The sequence below is a fragment of the Rhincodon typus genome, chromosome 33 (genome assembly GCF_021869965.1).
Source record: "Rhincodon typus isolate 14 chromosome 33, sRhiTyp1.1, whole genome shotgun sequence".
In the NCBI taxonomy this organism is placed as follows: Eukaryota; Metazoa; Chordata; class Chondrichthyes; order Orectolobiformes; family Rhincodontidae; genus Rhincodon; species Rhincodon typus.
Window position 1 is genome coordinate 19,312,947 of NC_063364.1, and position 22,499 is coordinate 19,335,445.

General features: G+C 39.4%; 1 protein-coding gene across 2 annotated transcripts in view; it reads left to right on the forward strand.

The window, feature by feature from the left end:
- myo5c (myosin VC) overlaps window positions 1–22,499 on the forward strand; it is an 83,048-nt gene that overhangs the window by 13,927 nt on the left and 46,622 nt on the right. The window contains exons 3-12 of one of the 2 annotated variants that reach the window (XM_020509642.2): window positions 5,534–5,705; window positions 5,815–5,959; window positions 10,300–10,456; window positions 11,611–11,754; window positions 14,337–14,418; window positions 15,165–15,272; window positions 16,170–16,276; window positions 19,038–19,303; window positions 21,746–21,827; window positions 22,013–22,153. In XM_020509642.2, the coding sequence (XP_020365231.2) occupies window positions 5,534–5,705; window positions 5,815–5,959; window positions 10,300–10,456; window positions 11,611–11,754; window positions 14,337–14,418; window positions 15,165–15,272; window positions 16,170–16,276; window positions 19,038–19,303; window positions 21,746–21,827; window positions 22,013–22,153 (1,404 nt within the window). The remainder of the gene's footprint in view (window positions 1–5,533; window positions 5,706–5,814; window positions 5,960–10,299; window positions 10,457–11,610; window positions 11,755–14,336; window positions 14,419–15,164; window positions 15,273–16,169; window positions 16,277–19,037; window positions 19,304–21,745; window positions 21,828–22,012; window positions 22,154–22,499) is intronic. The other variant, XM_048616091.1, reaches the window with a different exon arrangement.

Consider the following 22,499-nt stretch of genomic DNA (forward strand, 5'->3'; position numbering starts at 1 on the left):
TCCAGCTCCAAGCCTTGTTACCCTATATAGAGGCAAGGTGGTTTTTGGTTTTTTGGCTGTGGTTACACTGGAATTGTGACAATTTGTTCCAGCTTAAAAGTGCTGCTGCTCACTCCATGCGTTGCTGCTAATAAAGAGGAACATTCCTTTTACGTAAATGATTTCAGCCTGTTGTTGGCTACAGCCAACACCATTCTGAGATACTGAAAATGTTTGTTTAGTTTTATTTTATGAAGTTCATGGAAGCTTTTTTTTATTCATTTCCTGGGCCTCCGATAATAACTTCAGGTGTATAAGTAGGTACACAATTCTTTGGGAGAGACAAAAAAAAGCTTCAGATGCTGGAATCCAAGGTAGACAAACAGGAGGCTGGAAGAACACAGCAAGCCAGGCAGCATCTGGAGGAAAGGAGCAGTCAACGTTTTGGGTATTACCCTTCTTCAGTCCTGAAGAAAGTTACACCCAAAACATTGATTCCTCCTTTCCTCCAGATGCTGTCTGGCTTGCTGTGTTCTTCCAGCCTCCTGTTTGTCTACATAATTCTTGGAAGTTTGCATCACATATAGGCATTTGGCGCGCTTACCTTCACTGCTCAGTCCTTTTGAGTATAGGAGTTAGGAAGTCATGTTGAGGGGTACAGGACATCTGTGCTGCCTCTTCTGGAATACTGTATCCAGTTCTGGTCGCCCAGTTATAGGAAGGCACAGCCATCATTAGTTGAGTGACTGAGAATTGGGAATGCTTAATGGGCCAGGGCTGGTAGAACAGGGAGATTGCAGAGCACTGAAGAGTTGCAGGAGATTACTGAGATGGTGGACATGGCTAGAGATGTTTGAACGTGTAATGCCTTTCATCTCCTCAAAACATCTCAAATGCTTCATGTTAAAACATCTATTTTGAAATGTAGTCATGTAAACGACTCCATGAATAAACACAATATAAATTTGAAGTTAATTTGCTTTGGCATTGTTAGAGCAATTAGGAAGTTAGAATCTTATCTCACACATGGTTGTTAAAACATTGAAAAGTTTAACAGAAATAGCAGATTAAGTAGATTCTAGGAGATGCTTTGGTGAAAGCAGATGCTAGGTAGTGGTTGGATGTGCCTGTTTGAAAATTTAGTTTGAGCAGTCAATTTGCAGATTACCAGAATTTGAATTTACCTGCAGGCACTAAAACAGACTCTGCAGGGTTTTTGCACCCGGATGGGATGACTTTTCTATGTGAGCCACAGCCAATCATTTCTTGTCAAGGCGTGGAGTCTGCTGAATGCACACAATAGCATGAGGTTCAGGATGATTCTGACTGAGGTGAGAAGGCCTGAAGGATCCTGTGCACAGCTTGAGAGGTCCTGATGGAGCAGGTCCACAGGAGGAAGAAGGATACCTTGTATCCAAAGGGCAGATGTCTACCCCTCCCTTCTGCCCTTCTCCCATATGACAGTTACAGTTGCTATGTCTGCTTTCATATCCTTCTCCCATTTCTCCTCCAGATCAGTGGCTCCGTGGCTAGCACTGCTGCCTCACAGCGCCAGGGACCCGGCTCTGATTCCACCCTCGGGCGACTGTCTGTGTGGAGTTTGCACATTCTCCCCATGTCTGTGTGGGTTTCCTCCGGGTGCTCTGGTTTCCTCCCACAGTCCAAAGATGTGCAGGCTAGGTAGATTGGCCATGCTAAATTGCCTATCGTGTTCAGGGATGTGTAGATTAGGTGAGTTATAAGGGATGGGCCTGGGTGGGATGTTCTGAGAGGTGGAGTGGACTTGTTGGGCTGAAGGGCCTGTTTCTACACCGTAGGGATTCTGAGAATGCTATTGACCAAGCATTTCTTTCCCTCTCGCCCCAGCAGCGCTTCTGAGGTGGTCGGTAAAGCATTTAGTGTGAGAAATTAATTAATGGAGCATTGCGCAAACTCACATTTGTTCCTTCATGACAGGCATGATTTTTCTCAATGCTTTTCGCCAGAAGCAGGGCTAAGTAGACCGGTTTTTCCCTTCAATATTGTTAAGCATTTTCCAGAATAATCGTTGATGTAAAAAGTTGTTTGGACGTCCAGAGCTTGAATATTCCGTGACAGAGATGCCATTGAGGCTTTCCATCTTGCATTCACCAGGACAAATGCAAGAATACTAAATCTTAAAGAGAACAACAGTTTCTACTGCATGAGGATAAAAGTGTGCTGATTAGTTGGCAATCTCTGATCAAGATAGTTGCCAGTAAACAGCTGTCCTCTGGGAATGAAAGCTTAGTTGAAGAAGGTGTATGGTTTTTGTTTTCTGGTTGGAGAAGAAAGGGTCCTGCCTCTGAATATTACACAGCTTTCAGGAAGCTGTAATACCCTTTGCAATACTTTGACTAGTCAGAGTTGATTTACCTTCCTTTTCAACCCTGTAGCAGCAAATGAACCCAAACACTCCAAACTAGTGCTCAATCCTTTACAATAACTTATTTACCAGTCACTGTTAGGACAAGGCATTAGTCAAGCACTCGCCACCAAAATCCCTTCTCGCAACGAGTGATGGTGGACCGTTTAAGTGACAATCGAGCTGTTAATAACCCTCTGGGAAACCATTCCTAGAATAAGCCTTTACCTCTTTGCCACGTTGTTGTCTTGCGCTAAACCCAACTTTCACAGAATCTGAGAATTATTATGTTGCAGAAGGAGACCATTGAGCCCATCATGCGGCACTGTTTCTATACTGTACTGAGGCCATTCAGCCCATTGGGCCTGCACCAGTTCTACACTGTACCGGCCTATGAGACTGTTACTGATGTTTCAGCTTCAGATCCAATCTCGGCTATCTCCAAGCATCCGAAGGACCTGAGAAAAATTGCTCCCCTTCCAAATATTTATTTAAAAGGGACCTTCGTATTTGAAATGAGAAAATATGAAAAGACTTTGGTAAGGAAAATAAGGCGGTCACTTATCATTTGGGAAAGGAAGAATCCAAGTGGAGTAGAAGAGCAAAGTAATGTGGGATCCATATACAAAATAAAAGTAACAACACAAGTTCGTAAGACCACAAACAAAATTAAGCGCTAGGTTAATTTCTAAAGGGATAGAATTGAAACGTGCAGAAGTTGCACAAAACTTGAATGTTGGATAGACCACACTGGACAGCAATATCCAGTAGATTGATCTACCTAAAGAGTCAGAACTGGCTGAAATGCATTGGAAGAATGCTACAATTTCTGTAAGTGCGCCATTTTCAGATAATGAGTAAAACAATGATGTTTTCTTTTTATTCATGGGATGTGAGCATTGCTCATCAGCATTTAGCCCATTACCTTTGGGAGATAGTGGTGAGCTGCCTTGCTGAATTGCTGTGGTTTTTGTGTGTTTGGAACTCCCACTGGGCTGTTAGGATAGTTGTTCCAAGATCTTGATGCAGTCATACACTATAATTAAGGCGATACATTTCCAAGACAGGGTTCTCAATGACCTTTGAGGGAAAGTGACAATTGGTCATGTTCCAAAGTACCAGATGCCTGGTTCTCCTCCGTGGTAAAGGTCACAGGTTTGGCAAGTGCACTGTAGCCATGAAGTGCCTCTATTGGAGGGAGTGAACATTTAAAACGGTGGCTCAGTGGTTAGCGTTGCTGCCTCACAGCGCCAGGGACCTGGATTCAATTCCAGCCTTGGGTGATTGTGCAAACTCCACAAAGACATTCTCCCCATGTCTGCGTGGGTTTCCTCTGGGTGCTCTAGTTTTCTCCCACAGCCCAAAGTTGTGCAGGCTAGGTGGATTGGCCATGCTAAATTACCCCATTGTGTCCAGGGGTGTGCAGGCCATATGGATTTGCCATATTAATTGTGGAGTTATGGGGATTGAGTAAGGGGCTGAGTCTGGGTGGAATGCTGTTCGGAGGGTCATTGTGGACTTGATGGGATGAATGGCCTCTTTCCTCACTGCAGGAATTCTATGACCAGCAATGATCATTGGGCTGATTTATCCCAGATTACATCAAGCTTTTTAAGTGTTCTTGCAGCTGCATTAATCCAGACAAGTGAAGAATATTCCATCCACACCTGACTTGTAAAGACTTTGGGAAGTCAGGAGGCAAGTCACTTGCTGCAGTATATCTAGGATCTGACTATCATATATGGCACATCACCTGACAGTACCTTGCTTATCTTATTTCTCGTGAGTGATACTTTCATAACTTACATTATCTTTGCATCTTACAGCAAAAAACAAAGTGAGTTTTTCCAATAATTTATTTTTTGGTCATTTATTTAATTATATGAATTGAAATTTTATGAAATTTCATTCAATACTTAGATAATACTTCATAAAACTGAAATGGCCTATTTTAGAATATCAAATTGAAATTTATTAAGTTACTTTTTGATAAAGTACGTTGTAAATTTTAATTTTTAAAAGTCTCTCTCACTGAAAAGTTAATTGCACACCTGAAGGTCCAGTGCTTTCTGCTGAATACAGGTTAATGCCAATTATTTTGACATTCATTCAAGCCTCAAAAACCTGAAAATTACTTCTTAAAGCCAAGTCATGTGCTTACTGATGCTTACAATAATGTTTGATCATTTTTTCAGGAAAAGAATCAACAGATTACATCAGTTTAGTGTTTCTGAAATGACTCCAACTCAATAAGGACAATAGATTCTGATATGTTGCACAGTTTACTGTTTATTTTGTATTTTAAATTTATTGAAATATACCAAAAGGGTGGAAACCAAGTCTAATCATTTAACAGGCAGCATAAATCAAATAGTCAAGCCACATGCATTTTTTACTAATATGTAAATATGCAAATACCAGTCAAACAAGTTATTCCTCCTGCCCTCCTTTATTTAACTTTAGTCTTTCATATGCAAAGACAATGTAGGTGTAGACATAGTTCACATTTTTAAATTTCTAATTTTTGCAGCCAACAGCCTAAGCTAGTATGAACTGCTTGAATTTAATTTGAATGTCAGTGCTCCTAGTATTGCTAAAATTGCCCAGCAGAAATATTTTAAATATTTTTCTGTAACCTATTAACCAATTGTAAAGATTAATTTCTGTCCCATTCAATGAGGAACAAATATTTTATTTCCTTACTCATTGTAGTCACTTGCCTTTTAAATTGATCCTATTACTTTTTCTTGTGTGTTTGCCAATGTACCCATTGTGGTGTAGTTAACAAACAACATTCGGGTCTGAGATGAATGGTGTTGATGTAATGTGATTGTTGCATATGGAAGTTTGTACCAAGCTAAAAAATAAAAATAAGTAAATAAATGATATAGCCTTTAATCATATTTTGGTGTCTTAATATTGTTACCAGACAACACTCATCTGCATACGTGGCTTAAAAATTTCCCATTCTTCAATGATAAAGTAAAACATGGCACTATGCCTGTGATAAAGAAATGTTATGCATTCCATTGTTCACGCTGTCAAAATAACTAGTTTCCTAGTCTATTCACTGTATGCAGCCTGATTGGAAATTCAGTGTTGAATAGTTGTATTTTTTTAAAGGGTAAATTTCACACACCCAGTTTTTCTCATTTAATTTGAACATTTTAGGAATTGGAGTATCCGATTGATCCAGTTAAGACACAACTGCCACCTTTACGGAATCCAGACATACTGGTGGGTGAAAATGACCTCACGGCACTCAGCTATCTCCATGAACCTGCGGTTTTGCATAACCTCAAAGTGCGCTTTGTGGATTCCAAACTCATCTACACTTATTGTGGTATGAAACAAAGCCACAACAGATATCACAACACACTTCTTTGGAAATTGTCACTTAACTAACTGATGGCTTTAGACAACGATAATTGTTGACTTTTTCTTTATTTTAGGTATTATTCTTGTGGCTATTAACCCTTACAAAGAGATACCAATCTATGGAGATGCCATTATCCATGCCTACAGTGGGCAGAATATGGGCGATATGGATCCTCATATCTTTGCCGTGGCTGAAGAAGCTTACAAACAAATGGCCAGGTCAGTTTTTCCAACCTATTTATTCTGTATTGTTATGGTCCCAGTTGACATTATTATTGGGCAAGTCGGATTCCAGCCAGAATTCTGGCTTAATAGATCATATTTTGATCTGTTTGGTGTTAACAAAGTGATCCCTCACCGAAGCGTAAGCACACAATACTGCAAGTTTCGCAGTAACAATAAAACAGAAGTTTATTAATAGAAGAAATGAAGATAAAATAGAATGAACCAAAACATCTACTTATCATAAAAATGCAAAGATTTTAAAACATACAGCAAAAGTGTAATCCTGTTAACCACAAAATGCTCCTTATACAAATTGAAACAAAACAAAATGGCTATTGTATATTACTCAAATTACACCCCAGTACAGTATCCAAAACATTACTCATATTATTCTCGCTCCAGAGTCCCTGTATCTAACGTCTCAGGTTTAGGTCACTTGTGACTTCAAATTTTAAACTGGAACTGCATGTCAAACCTGCCCAGCCATGCAATATAATTGCAGCTGATCATTTAATTCAGTAGCCTGTTCTTGTTTTCTCTTTGTATCCTTTGATCACATTGGGCCTGAGAACTATACCTAACTTCAATGTTTTGGTCTCAACCGTTTTCTGTGACAGTCTCACCACCCTCTGGGTGAACGCATATTTCCTCATCTCAATCCTAAATGGCCTACTCCAAATCATTAAACTGTGACCCCCTAGTTCTGGATTCCCAGGTCATCAGAAACATCCTTCCTGTATTTATGCTCTCAAGTTCTGCAAGCATTTTATAGGCCTCTATGAGATCCACCTTCATTCTTCTGAACTCCTGTGAATACAGTCCTAACTGATCCAGTCTGTCTTCATAGGTCAATCCTGCCATCATGGGAATCAGTCTGGTAAAGCTTTGTTGCACTCCCTCCATAACCACCCTTTCTCAGATAAGAAGGTCAAAACTGCACACAATACTTCAGGTGTGGAACCATAGCTTCTGGTCCTATTTCCTTTCCACTTTGGAAGCTACGTCCACCTCCTGGTTCCACTCGAAGGTTGGGCTGTCTGCTGCTGAAACACTCATCTGAGCTTCTATTCCCTCTAGTTTCAATTATCTTAATGCTCTTCTGGTCACTCATCTTCTATCTCTTTATCCAAGGCTCTGCTACCTTTATTATAAGTTACCATTGTCATATATATGTAGAGTTAATTTTTATTTTAGATTCTCTTTAAGATTTTGCTTTCTTTTTATTCATTGTGGGACAATACTGTAGCTTTAAGAGGTGTATTTTGTCCTTTTTTTAATGAAAGGAGGTTGAGACAGAATTGTGGAGCAATCTGCTTCATAAAGTTAACAGCTCATGAGGCATTGTGTTTTTTTAAAGTTGGAACAATAGAAGCAGCCTGAATGGGTGGAGTCAAGCTTCCACAGAACCAGGGTTTTGAGTTTAGCTTTCAGTAGCTTTGGGGGTTCCGAAAGTTGCTACATCTCCCTCTCTCTCTTTGCCATAGCTAAAAGCTTAGGTTCTCTTCCTGCTGCTAGAATTGCATGTGAGACAATCTATTTTACTGAATTTGCCTTTGCCAAGGGGTATGTTTATGATGTTACTATATTGGAATAGTTGCTGTTTAGTAGTTCAACAATCTACTATTCTGTTAAGTTTTCCGATAAGAGTTAAAGTTTCCCAATACTTCTTTCTTTTGTCTGTATTTTAACTATAGTGTATGAATAAAGCATGTTTTGCTTCAGGCCTGGTAGTTTGACCAATTGAATTGCATCTGGAATGCAACACCTGGCCCTTTAAAATAAGAAGCTAAGGTCTAGGCTATCTCCTTGACATGTTTTGAGGGAGTTTGATCTGGTCCATAACAATCAAATGGCTCAAATTCTATGATGTCAAACTGGCTGAGCTTCTTGCTATCACTACAGTTAGTATCTTCAGTTTTGCAGGAAGGGGTTCATGAAAACCATTGTTTTCAGGATATAATCAATCATCTAGGACATTGTTTGTGCGCGTGCGTGTGTGTAGAGGTCCAAACAATTCTTCAGCTTTCTAAAATATTTTATTGAATGTCAGTAGCAAAAGAATCAATGAATATTATGTTTAATGCTGGAATTAGAAACTGTGAAATAGTTGAAGCGTTTAATTGTCCAGATGTAATTTAGTTTACCGTGTACTTTAATTTTGGTCAAGAGTGCAGGATGTGTTGTTCAAGTCTGCTGACTTCTTTCCGTTGCTGCATTGTGATTGAGACAGAAAGAAAGGTCATCTTGAGATAGAACTGGGCAAGAGTAGGGACAAAATGAATATTATGTGCTTAGATGGTTAAAAGAAGTTGATGAAATAACTCCACAGAGGCCGGTATCCTGTCACCAAGTCATTTACAAGTAGAGAGTCCTTGACCAGATCCAGCTTCCTCAGAGCCAGCTCTCCAAGTGAACAGAATCCTCTGACACTCCTGTGTCAGAGCCAGGGCTGTCTGATTGGACCAGGTTAACAGCCTCAAACAGGGAACTCATATTCTATAATGTCCATCTGGCTGACCTCGTTACAATCACTACAGTTAGTGTCTTCTATTTTGCAAGAAAGGGCTTATGAAAACAACTATTATCAGGAAGTAATCAATCATCTAGGACATTGTGTGTGTGTGTGGAGGTCTATACAATTCTTGACCTTCTGAAATATTTTATCGAACATGTCAGGAGCAAAAGGATCAATGAATATTATGTTTCTTCTTGGGAAGGTGAGATGAAGGGTTAATATTGTTTACTTAGCTGCACATCTACTGCTTTACGATATTGCTACACTCCTACACACACTGTTCTTATACAAACATGAATCCATTCATTTGAAGTACCTATATGTGAATAATACAGACAGAAACTGTACGTGATTGTTGAGGATTTGTACATGAACTTTACCACAAGCTACATTTTTAAGTTTCTTTTTAAAATACAAGTAAACCAGTTTAAATGTTTGTATGATGATATATGTTGTCTGTTGATAGTGTGTAGGGAAATGTTCAATGTCCATAGTTTGTTTCATTATAATCTGTGAGAACTGTTTTTTTTAATCTAATAGTAGGTATTTGGCGCAAAAAAAACATCCATTTGGGGATAAAATGATACTTCATAATAAAGAAACTATTTATTGAATAAAATTTAATTCAAAGTGAAAAATAATTTGACTTCATTTTTATTTCAAATAATAAGCATTTAAGGCTAATTGAAATTGCATTATTTTAGTTATGCTGCTAATTTAATGTTTATTGGTCCAATATAATTGATTATATTTGTTTTGATCTTTAATTTTTTTAAACTCTTCACTAACAGAGAAGAGGTTTTAATTTTAGTTATATTTTCCATGAATTTTTGTATTGTACGATCTACCTATAGACCACACGTATAGGAAGGGTATTATTAAGCTGGAGAGGGTTCAGAAGAGATTTACCAGGATGTTGCTGGATATGGAAGGTTTAAGTTATAAAGAAAGGCTGGATAGACTGCGACTTTTTTGGGGTGGCACAGTGGCTCAGCGGTTAGTACTGCTGCCTCACAGCGCCTGGGACCCAGGTTTGATTCTACCATCGGGCGACTGTCTATGTGGAGTTTGCACATTCTCCCCGTGTCTGCGTGGGTTTCCTCCAGGTGCTCTGGTTTCCTCCCACAGTCCAAAGATGTGCAGGCTAGGTGGATTGGCCATATCAAATTGCCCGTAGTGTTCAGTGATGTGTAGATTAGGTCAGTTAAAGGGGGATGGGTCTGGGTGGGATGCTCCAAAGGTCGGTTGGGCTGAAGGGCCTGTTTCCACACTGTAGGGATTCCATGATTCTATTTTTCATTGAAGCATAGGAGATTGAGAGGCAACCTTATAGAAGTTTATAAAATAAGGAGGGGTGTAGATAGAGTTAATGGTAATTGTCTTCTACCTAGGATGGGGATTTCAAGACTAGGGGGCACATTTTTAAGGTGAGAGGAGAGAGATTTAAAAAAGACATGAAGGGCAAATTTTTTGCATGGAGTGTAGTTCACATGTGGAATGAACCTCCTGAGGAGGTGGTGGATGCGGGTATAGTTATTACATTTAAAAGACATTTGGATAAATACACAAATAGGAAAAGTTTGGAGGAATTAGACCAGGAGCAGGCAGGTGGGACAAGTTTAGTTTGGGATTATGTTCAGCATGGACTGGTTGGACCAAAGGGTCTGTTTCCGTGCTGTATGATTCTATGACTCTAAAACAACACTTTTCACTGTATCTTGGTACATGTGACAGCAATAAATGAAATGAAATCAAGATTAGTTGGGCTTTGTTAGTACAGCTGTTGTGTAATGTCTTTTTTTCTGTCTTCAATTGGTAGGAAGAATAGAAACCAGTCTATTATTGTGAGTGGAGAATCGGGTGCAGGGAAGACTGTATCTGCTCGATATGCGATGAGGTATTTTGCTACTGTTAGTAAGTCCAGTAGCAAGGCTTGTGTAGAAGATAAAGTCCTTGCATCAAACCCTATAACAGAGGTAAGAAGCAACAAAGTGGTTTCTAATAGTTAAGAAAAGTAATACCTGGGAAGGGGCTTGAAAGTAATTATAAAACACGGCTTTAAGATTTAAACATATAACCATCTACCTGGACCAGAAGGTTAGGTTCAAGTTCTATCTGCCCTGGAATGTCTCTTAGCATGTTGGTTAAAAATAATTATAACCACCCTCCCCATTCTGTACTTACTTACAGCCCTGAAATGATTCTATTCTATTTGTTCCATTTATGATAAGTAATATTCCAACTTTTGAAGTTTTGCTTTGGCTAAGTTGTTACACAATCAGGAACTATTGTTGTTACTTTCAATTGTCTGCATAATCTATGTGCTTGCTGTATAGTGGTAATTAGTCATACAGTTGATGTCCAAGATATATTATATAAAATTAGTGAAACTCAGGCTTAAAGCTAATAGTCATAGGATAGATATCTATCTATATATGTTAATATAGTTAAAAGTCTTCACAATGTAACATTTCTCTGTAATTTTAATTCAAGGTAGCTTTTTTCCTTTGAAATTTTTAAAATTATCCAATATAAATCAAGCAACTTTTCATTGTACAGATGTCTTTTTGCATGGTTTGAATTCAACATAATCTGAAGTTATAGAATCCCTACAACATGCAAACAGGCCATTTGGCCCAACAAGTCCACACGGCCCCTCAGAAGAGCATCCCATACAGATCCATTCCCCCAATTTCTGGTGTCTAACCCAAACATCCCTGGATACTGGGCAATTTAATATGGCCAATCCACCTACTCTACATATCTTTGGACTATGGGAGGAAACTGGAGCACCCAAATGAAACCCACACAGACAGTCACCTGAAGCTGGAATTGAACCTAGGTCTCTGGGGCTGTGAGGCAGCAGTGCTAACCACTGAGCCACTATGCCACTCATTTAAATGAAGTTATTTAAATGAACTTATCTGTGAAAATTGTTAAATTGACATTCTTTAAGTTGTAAATTTTAGTCTTACTCAAGCATTCCTTCAATGAAATGGAAAAATAACATCTTCATATAATTTTTTTAGCATTAATGTCACTGCTAACTATTTGTAAGTAGTTTTATTGCACTATCCTTGTAGTCCTGTACTACTTCAAGACAGTTGTAGCAATGTGTTCTTGTTTCCAGGCAATCGGAAATGCAAAGACGACACGAAATGACAATAGCAGCCGTTTTGGTAAATACACAGAGATCAGTTTTAATAACCAGTATCGAATCATTGGTGCAAATATGAGAACTTACTTACTGGAAAAATCAAGGGTAGTGTTTCAGGTAGGAATTGCATTCAGCAGAGAGTAATGTTGTGGTTCTCAAATATGTTCATGCCTTGACCTTCTCCGTTACATTCAGCTAAACACATTTCCATTTGCAATAAATTTGTCTTTTTTTTCAATAGTTTAACTATTGTTATTTTACATCTCACTGGTCACTCATCTTTTTTTAATATTCGTTTATGGGATGTGGGCATTGCTGGCTTGGCCAGCATTTTTTGCCCATTCCACTTGCGCTGGAGAATGTGGTGAGTTGCCTTCTTGAGCAGCTGAAGTCCATGGGGTGTAGGGTCAGCCACACTGTCATTGAAGGGAGTTCCAGGATTTTGACCTAGTGAAAGTGATGCAGTTCCAAGTCACAATGTTGTGTGGCTTGGAGGGGAACTTGTTCCCCTGTATCTGCTGCCCTTGTCCTTCTAGGTGATAGAGGCCACAGGTTTGGAAGCTGTTGTCACAGGAACCTTGATAAGTTGTTGCAGCACAACTTGTAAATGGTACACACCGCTGATATTGTACACTATGGTGTGAAGGAATGAATGTTGAAAATGGTGGAAATAGTATCTATCAAGTGGGATTCTGTGTCCTGGAAGGGATCAAGTTTCTTTGTTGGAGCTGCACACATCCAAGTGAGTGGGGAGTATTCAATCACACTCCTGACTTTTGCCTTGTGGATGGTGGACAGGCTTGGGAGAAACAGGAAATGGGTTACTCCACAAAATGACTTGGAAGGAATGTACTGGTAGCTGATGATCTTGTGCAATTTTGCTCAGGGTTATTGGATGATGTTTGGCCCAGATTTTGTGATAATGGCAGTGAAACTGTCAGCATTGGCCATCGTTATTCCATTGAAACTGACAGTGACATCTAGAATCCAGACATGCATTGAAGAACAGAGACATTGCTGTTGCTGGTTCCCTGTTTCTCTCACCCATTCGCTGCCCTCTTGTAAATCAGCAGAGATCAATTGACTTGATGGGAACATCTACTCTTGAACTGTTGGCCTTGCTGTCAAATCCCTTGGAAACACTGTATCTTCTTCAATGAGATACAACTGGGTTTTAACAGTGTTCGTGCATCATAATTACTGCTGAGCATCCTCCCTATCAAAATAATTTTATATTGACTTTGACTGGTAGTACTGGATTTGAACCTCTGTGAAAAGAGAGATATGTTGCTGAAGCTTTTTGTCTTGGTCTCATCAGGACAAATGCAAGAATGCCAATTTTCAGATCAGCAACTTTTTTCCTGTCAAATAAATTAGTGTGGTCATTTGAAATTTGGCATTCTTGCATTTGTCCTGATGAGAGCGAAATGAAAAGTTTTAACAATATGTCTCTCTTCTCAGCAAGATTTAAATTTACATTTGTAGAATTTCAAATAATTCCAGAAACAATTCACCCAATTTTTAAAATATATTTGTTTTTTTAAAAAAAAATCTTTGGATTATCCAATCATAGTTTATTTTTCTTATAGAGAAATAAATGATTAAAAGTGGAAGTCATTAAGTACTTTTAACCTCCTGGTTTGCTGTGTGTGAATGCTTCAATCTAATTGGCTGCTTACCTCCTGACATCATTGTTGCTGGATGCAAAGCGATCCTCTTTACATGGTGCCAATTTTAATCTGTCCTTGTGACAGGACATAACAGAATGTGCTAGCTCTTTGTTGGCAGCTTTATTTCGAGGTCAGTAGTGAGTGCCCTTACTTAATTACAGAATCCAAAATCTGAGCCATTATTGCCATACCCCTCCATTTCTTCACCAAAATCAACAGATTCTAGTCACCCAGATTAGTCAGATTAATTCATTAGATTAATTCAAAAACAAAACTGAATGAAGAAGAATACTTACTGACGTACAAGGAGATTTTGAGGAGACCAGGCCCATATTCTCGATGTTTCTCTTGCAATGTGGGGGAAGGGATTCAGAACCAGGGAACGCAGTCTCAGAATAAGGGACAAACCATTTAGGACCGAGATGTGGAGGAATTTATTCACTTAGAAGGTGGGTAGTCTATAGAATTCTCTTTCATGTAAACTCATTAATTGAGTTTGTCCATGACAAAGAATGATGGATTTCTAGGTACTAATAATATCAAAGAACATAGAGATAGCAGAGAAAAATGACATTGAGGTAGATGGTCAACCAGAATCTAGAATGGTGGATAGGATTTGGAGGGCCGAATGACCTTTGTGCATAATGATCAGTTGATTATTTCTTAGTGTTTTGAGATATCAATGATCTCCAGCAATGCGTCTAATTTTAAATCCTTTTTCTAAACGCATTAATGTATCCATACTTGTAACTAGCTAAATGGTGCCGAATTTAACAGGCCCGACATGCTGATTGAAATAGGATATTGGGGGAAGCTCCAACTAGATAACCTTATTTCTTCCACTGCTTTTAATTATAACATTGTGACTGTTGCTTGTTAAGGTTCTGTAATCTACATTGTCACAAAAATCTTATTTCAAGTGCATGGTAAAATCTGGCCTTCTGATATATATTGTCAGTTCATTATCAGTGCTGTAATTGTACTTGACCCTATTATAATTAGATTACAATATCTATTTAATATATCTAGGCTGAAAATGAAAGAAATTACCATATATTCTACCAGCTTTGTGCTTCTGCTGATCGACCTGAGTTCAAGCATCTGAAATTAGGTAGGCATATTAATAGCTTTCTGTATCAACAACACTGTTACCTGAAGAGCTTTAGGGGTCTGTATAGTGTACTGTTCTTGTGGTGCAGTGGGTAGCATCTCTGGCTTGATCAGCCTGAAACTCTGGGTTCAAGTCCAACTCTAGGACTCAATGGCCCAGGAAGGCATATGTGAAACTCAGTCCATCAGATTGAGTATCAATTTGTAATGCTTTCAGAAAATGGCAGCTGGTAAGAGTGGGAGAGAATTCTGGTTAACCCTGTAATGGAAAGGAAATTGGAGCCTTTACTATCATTATCTATAGCTCCAGATTATAACCAGTATGTGGAAGTGTACATGGCCACAGCAACTCAAATGTGAGGGATCAGTTGGCTGGATGGCCTATTGGATCAGGCTGATGCTAACAGCATAGATTCAATTCTGAGGAAGGGTCACTGGACCCAAAACATTAACCCTGTTTTCTCTCCACAGTTACTGCCAGACCTGCTGAGTTTTTCCAGCAATTTCTGCATTTGTTTCTGATTTCCAGCTTCCGCAGTTTTTTTTTCAGTTTTCTTTTCAACAGATTCAGGATTTCTGCCATTCCTCTACCCATGGTGCTTTGAGTCAAACACATCTGAGGGCAGAGAATAAGATGATGAGTCTCTGTTTGCTTGTTTTTGACCAAGTGAATTTCAGTGTCATAAGCTTTTTTATTCTACAGTTGCCTTGCTCAATTTTTGATTCAATATTTTAAAACATTTCCAGCTCCTGCGGAGAACTTTAGTTATGTGAACATGGGTGGAAATACTGTGATTGATGGTCTTAATGACCGAACTGACTTCATTGAAACACAAAAAACATTTTCGTTGCTGGGTAAGTAAACGTATCTCAAAGCTACTCCAATGGCTGTGTTACAACCTGTATTCATGGCAGAGTTAGCTCAGTTGGTGGGATGGCTTGTGAGTGATGCCAACGATATGGGTTCAATTCCAACACCAGCTGAGGTTACCATGAAGGACTCTCCTTCTCTTCCTGTCCCCTCACCTCAGGCATGGTGACCCTAAAGTTAAACCACTATCAGTTACCCCTCTCCTCGATAAAAGAACAATACCGTGATCCAGTAGGACTATAGTGGCTTACACCTATTTGAACATACCCCACTGAAAAGAGAGAATAAGATTTAAACTGAAGTAAGGGAATAAAAGACTAGCCCTACAATACTTCATACTTAATAACCAACAGTGGCATTAAATTTGAAATAAAAAAAACTGGACTGAACTTTGAAATGTTTGAGCCTGAAGTTGATCCTTCCCACTTCGAACATATCTATAATAGAATTTTCCTTGTTTCTTGTTAAGATTTATTTTGTCTGACGTGTACACATTTCCTTCACCTGTCTCATTTTTTAAAAGACTTGTTCATGAGATGTAGGTACCACTGGCTAGCAAGCATTTATTGCCCATGCTTGTTAGCCCTGGAGAAGGTGGTGATGAGCTGCCTTTTTAGGACATTGCCATCCATGTGGTACAGTTATACCTGCAGTGGTGTTAGGGAGGGAGTTCCAGGATTTTGACCCAGTGACAGTAAAGGAACAACTAAAGGCAGGATGGTATTTGGCTTGGAGAGGAACTTCCATGTGATGGTGTTCCTGTACATCTGTTACACATGTCCACCATCCAGAAGGACATGGGCATCACTTCAGCTTTCAACCAAGAGATTCCTCTAAGTTGACTCAGGTGTATTTACCTAAAACTTAAACCTATGTTGCAGGCTTGAACAAAGACTTCCAGATGGATATCTTCAAAGTGTTGGCAGGGATTCTGCACCTGGGAAATGTTGGAATAAAAGCTGTGGGTGATGACAAATCCTCAGTCAAAGTAAGATACAGCTCTCAAATCTTTAGTATTTGTTCGGTCTTGTGCTGCAATTCACAAACAGGATAAATATACAATGGAAGACTGTAATTTGGAGCAAACAATGACCCATCACTGATTTTTATTTTCTGTTTTCATTCATATCCGGAACTCCTACAGGCCATTCTAAGTTGAGATATATTTTAAATGAAGTCCTTTCGTACCATGTTTGATTGTATTTACCCTGTTTCTACCCTTACTTTTTAAAATTTGATTTGATTTGGATTTTATTGTCACCTGTACTCAAGTACAGTCGGTTCTGCTATAATGCGATAGTTGCATTTCTGCGCAACGTTGCATTATAGAAAATTGCACTATAGAAATAATGGGGCCAATGGGAAAAGCAGGGTTAGGGGCAGACCGCCAGAAAATATCACTCAAAAGCCTAACTAGCACAGTTTGAATAATTATTTAATTCATATCTAATAATGAAATAAAAGTAAATTCAACACCTTACCATGAAAAATATGTAAAGGTGACTTGATGGGGAGGAGGTTCTGACATAGCTCTGTTGTTAATGCAGGGGCTGAGGGTCGTTGTCATCATCATCATCACCTTCAGATGTAGTAGTGGTTGCAGGGTTTGGGCGAAAAGTAGTTAATCCAGAAGAGAATGCCTGTGGTTCATTGTCTTCTGGCTGTTTCTTGGGAGTTGGCTTCAAGAAGGCATCCAGTTTTAGCTGCTTTGTCTTTTTCTTCTTTAACAACGAAGCTGTTCATAGGGTGCCAAATAAAATCTTAGTCCACGAATTGCTACCCTGCTGCGTTCTGCATTGTAATCGTTGTCCTCTAACAGCTGCAACTGCTTCTCAATTTCCCTCAGGATAGAAGACAAAACAGAAGTGGAAAGCTGTCATGGTGCTACATCCTGGACTTTTTCTTCTTCATCTCCAGCTTCCACATCCCCCTCAGCAACAAGTTGTTGTAGATCAGCTGTACAGAGGTCTTCACAGTGGGACTCCAGCAGCCCTTCAACATCCTCACTCTCCACTTCTTCAAATCCAACTTGCTTTGCAAGATCAACACAATGTTCTTTGATTCTTGGGAACTCCTCTGATGGATCAAAGCCTTTAAAATCTTGGAAAAAAAAAATCTGGGAGAAGCTTTTGCCAAACTGCATGCAAGCAGTCCTTACTGACCTCACCCCAGGCCTCCACAATAATGTCAATTGCATTATTGATGTTAAAGTTCTTCCAAAATAGAAGAACAGTGCCCTTCTCCCCCTCAGTGGCTGCAATCAGCCTCTTAAATGTGCACCTTTTAAGTAATAAGCTTTAAAAGCTGCATGTGCACCCTCGTCCATGGTTTGAAGGGGAATGGTTGTGTTGGGGGAGTAGGAAATGCACTTTGGTGAGCTTTCTGAAAACATCAACGGTAGAAGGATGGCTTGGCGCATTATCCAGAATAAGGAGAATCTTGAAATGCAAACTTTTTTGCTGCAATACTTTCTAAAATCATCTTCCAAAACATCAATGATATGGAATCGCGTTACAGCCAACACAAGCTCGCGTTTTAGAAATAGCATTCCTCTATTCGTCAGTCGTAATATTGCCAATTTGTGTTGCCGGAACGTGCGTTATTGCAAAACCAACTGTACAAGAGTACAGGACTCCAGTGAAAAATGTACAATGTCACCACACAAGGCATCATCTTAGGTGCAAGTACCTAGGTACAGAATCTTAAGAACAAGGTAGAAAGAAAGAACAAACTTAAAAGTTAAACATCACAGTAATTATAATACAGTAATTATAGTACAGTAAAACTCTCTTAGTTTTAAATAGAAAATAAAGCCCATTCAGCATTCCTTACCCATCCCTAATTGCTCAGAGGGCAGTTAAGAATCACATGTAGGCCAGACCAGCAGTTTCCTTCCCTAAAGGACGTGAGTGAACTAGATGGGTCTTTTCCCTCAAAAATCGACCATAGATTGATTCAAGGTCATCATTAGACTCTCAATTCCAGATATTCATTGAATTGAGCCTGGAGTCCCCAGAACATTCCCTGGGTCTCTGGATTAACAGTCCAGCGATAATACCATTAGGCCATCACCTCCCCACAAAGAAACCCCGCAAAGCCCGATCAAGAAACCTTTATCAGAGAACACATGAGCAAAAAGTGGATTACAAAGAAGATGCAAAAGAGATTTAGCAGAAAGGCATTGGAGATGAGGGATTGAAATTACGTGGAGTGATTAGAGAAGTTGAGCTTGTTCCCCATTTGAGCAGAGAAAGGTGATTTAATAGAGGTGTCCAAAATTAATGTATGTTTTTGATAGAGCATTCTGGGCAAAACTCTTTCCTCTGGCAGGAGAATTGGTAAGCAGAAGTTACTGAATAAAGTAATTGGTTAAAAACAGCCAGCACAAGTCAGACTTTATTTTTAATTCAACAAGTTATGAGAGATGTGGTGAAAGTATTTTCAATGGTAACTTTTTGAAATAAGTTGAATTTGTGAATAAACAGGAGAACCTCTGCTGGTCTAGAGGGTCAGCATAACAGTTGGTAGAGGCACAGGCATAATGGGCTGAGTGGTCTCTTTCAGTGGTCTATTGACTGCTGTATGAATTGTTTGTGCTACGTCATAAATGACTATCAACACAAAACATTTACACAGCAATGTTTTAATTAATTACTAAGGAATAAGAGTATGTACAGCAAATGAGTATTTAATTTTAGGAATTAATCTGTCATTATCTTCATTACTCTTTCTTGTATTCCTCTAAACAGCATGATGATTATCACCTGAAAGTATTTTCTGAACTCTTGGAGATCAAGCTGGAGGAGATGGCTCATGGACTGTGCCACAGAAAAATTGCTACTACCTCAGACACTGTAATCAAACCTATGACCAAGGTTCAAGCAATCAATGCTAGAGATGCTTTGGCTAAACACATCTATGCTCATCTGTTCAGCTGCATTGTGGATCACATTAACGAGGCTTTGCAGTTTTCTGGCAAGAAGCATACATTTATTGGCGTTCTGGACATTTATGGGTAAAAGCATCAAATATTGTCCTGTTCATTTTGCAGCAAGGTGTTGGTTGTTGCTCTGGGCACTTTAAAATGTTTTTTATTCATTCAGGGGATGAGGGCATCACTGGCTAGGCCAGCATTTATTGCCCTTCCCTAATTGCCCAGAGGGCAGTTAAGAGTCAACCACATTGCTGTGGATCTGGAGTCCCATGTAGGCCAAACCAGGTAAGGATGGCAGTTTCCTTCCTTAAAGGACGTTAGTGAACCAGATGGGTTTTTCCAACAATTGGCAATGGTTTTGTGGTCATCGTTGGACTCTTGTTTCCAGATTTTTTATTGAATGCAAATTCCACCATCTGCTTTGGCAGGATTTGAACCCATGTCCCCAGAACATTACCTGGGTGTCTGGACTAACGGTCCAGCAATAATACCACTAGACCATAGCCTGCCCATTTATTATCTGTTTAGCTAATGTTACGATAACAAAGATTTAGCTTAAATTTAAAGTATTCATGGATGAGTGAAAACTGCACTACCTTATTATTTTACGGGTAAAGAAACATTATGCAGTTAAAAATCTAACTTTACACTGTGGAGTTCACTTTTCTGGTTGGGTGATTGTTTGATAGAAAGTAGAAAGGTGGCACTGATTTTGAGGTCCTACTTGGTTTACGTGAGACCGGTGAATTACCAGCAGACACCCCGGTGTGGTTAAACTGGATTGAGGCCCGTCAGTATTTGGCCACTTCAACCACAGCTGAGAAAATTGAGGTGGCTAAGGTAGCGTACTGGGGCAGACAGTAGCAGTCTTGAATATTTCTGTGGACTGGGGCAGGAGAGGACTTTCCAGTAAAGCATGCACACAGACTGGTTCAAATCTAAAATGCTAACTGGGGTTCTATTTATGGTATAAGACTCACTATTAATAAAATGGTTAGTGCTTTGGATTCTTGGTGGGAGGTCCTTCACAACCAAGTCCCAGTCGCATTCCCAGGGGGAACAGGGTGGTAATGCCATGTCCCATTTTGAGTTTGTGGCTGCTCATTAATATCAGGCAAACCAAATGCAAATTGACCAAGAAAGCGCTCACTGATAAGTAAAGAAAGAAAGTGATTTTTCTTTCCTTTCTAAATCTGTAGAAAGTGCTGCTTCTGGTTCAATGAATACAGGCAGGTGCTTTATCCAGGTGCCATCCATCATATATTTCACTCGATAGAGTCTGGAATCTATCCAGTTGTGGACAGCACCATTTCAAAACCTTTGTCTTCATCCAAAGCTGATCTAACTGCACTTTTGAACAAATGTTCATTGGCCAGTGCTCAACCCACAACTGAAAAGGGGGGAGTTCAGTTTGGGTTTCAGGCAGATGTCAAATTTTTGCATAGACAACTCAGAAGCCAACTGTGTTTACTGTACCTTAACTTGCAACAGATTTGTTTTCTGTATTGCCCCTGTGTGTGCTCACCCTCACTTTCTACCAGGCAAGCAACAGCTAGACTTTTAAAATGACTTTTAAAATTGTCATTCTCATTTCAAATCCCTCCCAATCTCTGTGTCATCTCCTACAGCCCTAGGACCCTCTGCAATACATGAGCTCCTCTACTTCTGGTCTCTTGTGCATTCCCAATTTTAAGGTCATGCCTTTTAATTGCCTTGGCCCCAATTTCTGGACTTCTTCTCTACAGTGCTTGCTTCTCAACTTCATGTTCCTCCTTTAGAGCACTATTCCCTTGACCAAGTGTTTTGTTATCTGTTGATGTGGCGTGGTGTCATATCTGGTCCTGTGAAGAGCCTTGGGATATTTCATTATGCTAATAGTGCTATATAAATGTACAATGTACATTATTATTGTTGAAATAGATTGGCACTTGTTTGTGTTTTTTTTATTGCTCAGTGTTGGGAGTGCCTATTACAATAGGCAGTTGAGAGGTACAATGATTGGATCTTACTCACTTTGGAGAGGCGGGCTGTAGTTCAGTTAACTCATTTGCCTGGATGGCTGATTTTTAATGCAGAGTGGCATCATTTCCTGCACCAGCTGAAGTTACCATGAAGGACTGTCCTTCTCAACCTCTCCCCTCCCCTGAGACATGGTGACCCTCAGGTTAAGCTACCACCAGTTGTCTCTCTTTCTCTCTCTCTGTATTGAGAGAGCAGCCCTGTGGCCTGGTGGGGCTTTGGCAACCTTTTTTTTCACTCAATTAGACTGAATTATAGAGTTCAAATGCTGTATGATTTATTTTCCCTTCCATAACCTGGGCGCTGGGATTGAGTGTAGTCTCCTAATTGCTGCTGTGACTGAACTCATGGTAGACAAAGACTTAAACCTGGAATCTGTAACATTTAGTACTGATCCAAACGATAAATACATCATTGTGCCTTCAGGATGATGAAGGGATTTTGTTGTTTGGAGTAAATATATATATAAAGTACGAGCAAAATCATTATTTCATATTCATTTAGGTTTGAAACCTTTGACGTGAATAGCTTTGAACAGTTCTGTATAAATTATGCCAATGAAAAACTGCAGCAACAATTTAATTTGGTGAGTATTTAAATAGCATGCTGCCATGTATGTTCTATTGCATGTTCATCACTTGGGATACAACTTTAACCAGTCTGTGGATTGAAACTGTTGCATATCTGACCTCAACCATCATCTGTGAGGTTATCTTGTCTGTAATGAAAAATAAATGCAAATTTAACACTTCAGATATAAAATCTCTGCAGCATGTGTTTAAACTGGAACAAGATGAATACATGAAAGAAGACATTCCATGGGCACTGATAGAATTCAATGACAACCAACCTTGCATTGATCTGATTGAAGCTAAGATGGGCATACTGGAACTATTGGATGAGGAGTGCCTGGTAAGAATGAAATGTTTGCATAATTGCCTGTTACTTATGAGCATTTAGCTGAAACAGATCCTTCAGGGTGCAATCAGAAATACACCTGAGGAACTCTGATCACAAATGCAGTAGATCAAGTGGTGCCAGATCTCATGCCAGATGGTGAAGCGTGGAAATAAGCACAGATCCCTTCTGGATGGTTTATTTATTTACAGAGCACAGGTCTAACCCTGACTTACTGTTTTTGTATCCCAGCAGTCTTTCTTTATATCTGACCTAGCTCTTAATTAAACAATGCCTCATGTCCTATGCCAATAAATATGCCTTTAACATGTTACCATAGTTCTTGGAGTGTAGGGAGACC